This window comes from Taudactylus pleione, unplaced genomic scaffold (assembly GCF_031769625.1).
Source record: "Taudactylus pleione unplaced genomic scaffold, aTauple2 ptg000054l, whole genome shotgun sequence".
Lineage (NCBI taxonomy): Eukaryota > Metazoa > Chordata > Amphibia > Anura > Myobatrachidae > Taudactylus > Taudactylus pleione.
This window is the reverse complement of record NW_028284456.1, coordinates 2,459,054-2,464,183: the sequence shown is the minus strand read 5'-3', so window position 1 is coordinate 2,464,183 and position 5,130 is coordinate 2,459,054. Positions and strand designations below refer to the sequence as shown.

The 5,130-nt window shown below is 40.3% G+C and overlaps 1 protein-coding gene across 1 annotated transcript; it reads left to right on the top strand.

Moving 5' to 3' along the window:
- The first annotated feature begins 2,594 nt into the window (after positions 1–2,594).
- Positions 2,595–3,977, top strand: LOC148535204 (uncharacterized). The gene has a single exon (XM_088464403.1). It carries the CDS (start codon positions 2,595–2,597, stop codon positions 3,975–3,977), a length of 1,383 nt encoding a protein of 460 aa, XP_088320529.1.
- The last annotated feature ends 1,153 nt before the right edge of the window (positions 3,978–5,130 follow it).

Here is a 5,130-nt window from a genome sequence, read left to right as displayed (position 1 = left end):
ATATATTGTCATAATGTTTGTCACTTTTTTGTCAAGGAACCTACCAACATTTCTGCAGCCCAATTCTATTAGCTGTAGTACTAAGCATGTGAAACAAATTGTACCCTCTTCCACCTCTCCTGCTCTTTTGGTGAAAAGATTGTTGCAGGAAAAAAACTTCAAAAAGCCTAACTAGAAACAAATATCTGCAGTTTATATATATATATATATGTATGTAGCCTCCATTTAGAGTGATGGGTACCTATATCATATGCAAGATATGATGTTTACAGGATCTTGTAAAATATTATTATTCATTTGTTCATAAATGTATTGTGGTCTTTTAGTTATAAGGAGAGCAGGATTGAATTAAAATATTTATTAATACAAGTTGTGGCCTGGAGGGTCTGAGAGGCCCCCTTGCCTAATTTAGGCAGTATTGAGGGGGTTAATCTTTGGAGTGTCCATCATGCGGTTAGCAGTGGGGTGATGTGAAGGTTTCCATGACAATCCATGAGAAGCTATAAATAGCACTGAGGCAAGGGGAGTGACAGTTAGTGGTGAGGTGACTGACTGAACAGGGAGAGACCTGTTGGCTCCCCTACATATGGTGAGGGGAAAGGGGGAGCAGTTCCTGAGGTAATGGCCTAAATGAGGGGACAGGCTCCCGCACTGCTAAAGCCTGCAGCTGCAACAGAGATATGTGAGGGAGCATCCGCAGGAGGTGGACGTCAAATGTGTGAGGGGAGAGGATCAGCTTACAGCCCCCAATAGCTATTGGTGGGTATATTTGTGGAAGCAGCTGGAGAAAAGGTTCTGACTGGAAGAAATCTGGAGAGGTCAGTACCTGCCCCACTAATGAAAGCAGCCACTCACATCTTGTTATCTGCTGGTAAATTAGGACACAGCATCAACAAAGTAAATATATGTATATACCCCCTCAGCAAACCAAGTTCATAGATATATGAGTCACTAGTGTTAACAGACTTACTGCATATATGAGTCACTAGTGTTAACAGACTTACTGCCCTTTGTCATTTATATAATTCTGTGACAGGATTGTTTAGTACATCAAGTCAGACTACCTCACAAATATTCGTAGGGAGATCATGTAGCGCATTATAGTGAAGTTACCTCAGGAGAGGAAGTGGTACTAAGCACAGCTCCAGTCTAACCAACTCCCACATACTGAGCCCATACAGAGCTCTACCTGATTACAGCTATAATAAGGGAACCTCCTATACTGTATCTGCACATACTAAGGAATGCACTGTGGAGAAATTAGCACTAAACTGCTATGACAGCTGTGGCACCTACGCTATAAAGGAGAAAGACATAGACGTCACACCTATTGATAAAGATATCTTCTTGTGAACACTTTAATATCCACCTATATATACTACAGTATATCCATTCCAACCTACATCCGAGGAACAGTGAGAACTTCGCTTTGGACACAGGACATTTTCTAACGACCATCCCTTCCAAACCTGGTTTGCACCTTTCAAGTCAACTCTACTGAAGGGGGTCCATAAAACAATTCCAAAAGCTAGTGGAGACTGATATTAGACATCTACTATTATATTTAAAGCAATATCGCAATACCATGGTATTGAAATATTAATAGAGTTATGTGTATAGTTATTAGGAAGGGCTGTGTGGAGTGATTAATTAGTTTGAGTCAATTAGCATACGGGAGTAAATTGTATACTCAGCAGGTACAAGGGGGAGGTTTCTGTTAAGAGTTGAAGGGTATCATATAACTAAGTAAGACGCTAAGGGGATCAAAGTATCCTATCAGGAGTTGTAAAGCCTACTTAATATAAAGTTCACCAATGTAGATTTATAGGTGTGGCCATGTAAGATGAAAGCTAGAGGGGAATAACTATATTAATTTAGTTAAAGTATCTGAATTATTATTATTGTTGTACTATTCAATAACCTTGTATTACATGATACCATTATTAATCTTAGGTGAATCGCAGAGAAGAAGTGTTCCAGACAAATAAACTAGTATTTCTTTTAGTCATAATATTTATTTTGTGAGTAGTTCTAACATTATAAGAAAGTGTCTTGTTACTTAATGTGTTGGTGGGGGACGACCCAAGCCATCCCCTTGAGAATCATTATAAACTAAAGCTTGGGTGGAGGCACAATTTATTGACCCAGTAAGAAAAATGGTTACATTTGGAGGCACATTGCTGAGATCGAGAATACACTCAGAGTCTGTTACCAGAAGGTGTTAAGGTCATTCATTACAGAGAAGTTTTTGGATCCCGAATCTGCACAGTCAAATAGACTCGCACCATTATGGGAAAGAAACAAAAGAATAAGGAAGAGGTAGGCGTTAATGCCCTTGCTGTGGCAGTTGGGGGAGCTGGAACCCATAAGGAGAATCAAAGGGATGAGAGGTGGATAGACTTAGAAAAAGTGGGTGTGAAAAAGCCAAAGGGGGATGTGATATTAGGAGTTCATGAAAGTAAAGATGATAAAGGGTTAGAAAATGACGTTGCCATGATGGGAAAGAGAAGAAGGACAAAGGGTAGGAAAGAAATATTTAAACTACATGAATATGATAGTGAGGGTAGTATAAGTGAAAAAATAGTAGAATCCATATGCACTGGCTACATGAATATGATAGTGAGGGTAGTATAAGTGAAAAAATAGTAGAATCCATATGCACTGGTGTATTACCTGAAGACGGGAAGATACCAGGAGAACTAGAGGCTGCAACAGTGGCAGTGATAAAAAGAAAAGGGTATAGTATAGATAAAAAGAATGAAAATGAAAATGATAAAACCGAAGGCTCCAGTTTGGGTACCGAAATAGCCATCCCAGATGCTCTGGAGGAGCCGAAGAGACAGGTAGTTAGGTATAAATGGGAAGAGAAGTTTGTGGAAGGAGATAAAGAAGCAAGAGAAAAGGAAAAGGTAGCAATTATGGAACAGATATTTGCAGAGTACAAGGAGCACGAAGAGTTGTTGCGGAAAAGACCAAATGATGTCCAGTACAATTTAGGCATAATGGAATATATAGCACATGTACGGTTAAAACATGTTAAATGGTTGTCAAATCTTTTACGTGACGAAGTGTATTCAAAGAGAGAAATTAATGGGGATGAGTTGAAAAGTAAAATTAAGGAAGAACAAAAGTTCAACCTTCAACTACAGAAAAAGAACAAGGAATTGCAACAAGAGCTTGATACGCTAACCAGAGAACTGGAACAACTGCAGCAGGAGAATAAAGAAAAAAGGTTAGAGCAAGAACATAATATACAGAGGTCTCTGCAACAAGAAGAAACAGCCCATCTTCTTGAAGCACAGTTGAACGAGATGTCCCAACTCTTGGGAGCGGCGGAAACAGCTAAAAAAAAGGACCAGATTAGTCTTTTTGAAATGAAGGCAAATTTAATGCAACTAGAATCTGAGAACAATACCCTTGCCAACTCCGTAAAAACCACTCCTGAAACCTATCCTAGTGAGTTTTCCATGGATACTAGAGACGTTGCCTTACAGACTGAAGAAGCGGAGGTTAATTTGCTGGGAGAAACAGCAGATAGCCCTAAAATATCTGGTATGGTTGTGTGGTTCAATGTTCAAAAAGGCTATGGATTCATTAGAAGGCATGACAACCAAAGAGATGTCTTTGTCCATTGGACTGCTATCACAAGAAGTAACCCCATGAAGCTTTTGTTAAGTGTTGGAGAGGGAGAAAGTGTAGAATTCAATGTGGTGGATGGAATGAAGGGAGCACAAGCATCCAATGTGACCGGCCCTGGAGGTTTACCGGTGAAAGGAAGTCAATTTGCTCAAAACCATCGAGGAATATGCAGATTTTGTCATCAGCCAAGAAGAAGAAAGGTTGGGGGAGAAGGAATATATGCAAAACGAAGGCAAGAGAGAGAGAGGGATGGTAAAAAATCCTTTCCCCATAATCCAGCCCAGACCAGACACCTTGTTTCATCCCACAACCAACCTTGTTCCAGTTGGAGACACTGAGACACCAGGCCCCAGGGTCAAGCTGTTGCAGATTTAGATACTAAAACTTTGACAAACTCAGACATTTCACTAGAAGAAAAAGATCATCAAAATGAAGTACATACTAACTTTGCCTTGACACAATATTCCAAAGCTCCAATGCATGGTCAAATTTTTCAGGAACCCAATAGCATAGATTTAGAAGACCAATGTGGACACACCCAAAAAGAGCAAAGCAGGGAGGAAGCAAAAGAAGTAACTCTGAAATAAAAGCCCAAGAGAATGTCATCAGGAGGAGACAAGAGATCTTTGTAGTACCATTCCTTTCTAATTGGCCATCTGCTCAAAAGATTGAATTAGAGTGGCGAACTAATATGCTTCAACGAGTTATAAATGGATCTAATAATTTTATTATCATTTAGGATATATAAGCATTGTATGCATTATTAGTGGTGCACTGGAAAATTTTTTAGAAAAAAGTGATTTGTCAATGCACCAGGGGGAGAGTGTAGCCTCCATTTAGAGTGATGGGTACCTATATCATATGCAAGATATGATGTTTACAGGATCTTGTAAAATATTATTATTCATTTGTTCATAAATGTATTGTGGTCTTTTAGTTATAAGGAGAGCAGGATTGAATTAAAATATATATTAATACAAGTTGTGGCCTGGAGGGTCTGAGAGGCTCTCTTGCCTAATTTAGGCAGTATTGAGGGGGTTAATCTTAGGAGTGTCCATCATGCGGTTAGCAGTGGGGTGATGTGAAGGTTTCCATGACAATCCATGAGAAGCTATAAATAGCACTGAGGCAAGGGGAGTGACAGTTAGTGGTGAGGTGACTGACTGAACAGGGAGAGACCTGTTGGCTCCCCTACATATGGTGAGGGGAATGGGGGAGCAGTTCCTGAGGTAATGGCCTAAATGAGGGGACAGGCTCCCGCACTGCTAAAGCCTGCAGCTGCAACAGAGATATGTGAGGGAGCATCCGCAGGAGGTGGACATCAAATGTGTGAGGGGAGAGGATCAGCTTACAGCCCCCAATAGCTATTGGTGGGTATATTTGTGGAAGCAGCTGGAGAAAAGGTTCTGACTGGAAGAAATCTGGAGAGGTCAGTACCTGCCCCACTAATGAAAGCAGCCACTCACATCTTGTTATCTGCTGGTAAATTAG

What these genes read in the sequence shown, in the direction of transcription:
- LOC148535204 (XM_088464403.1), top strand. Translation starts at nt 2,595, where the DNA reads ATGCACTGGCTACATGAATATGATAGTGAGGGTAGTATAAGTGAAAAA.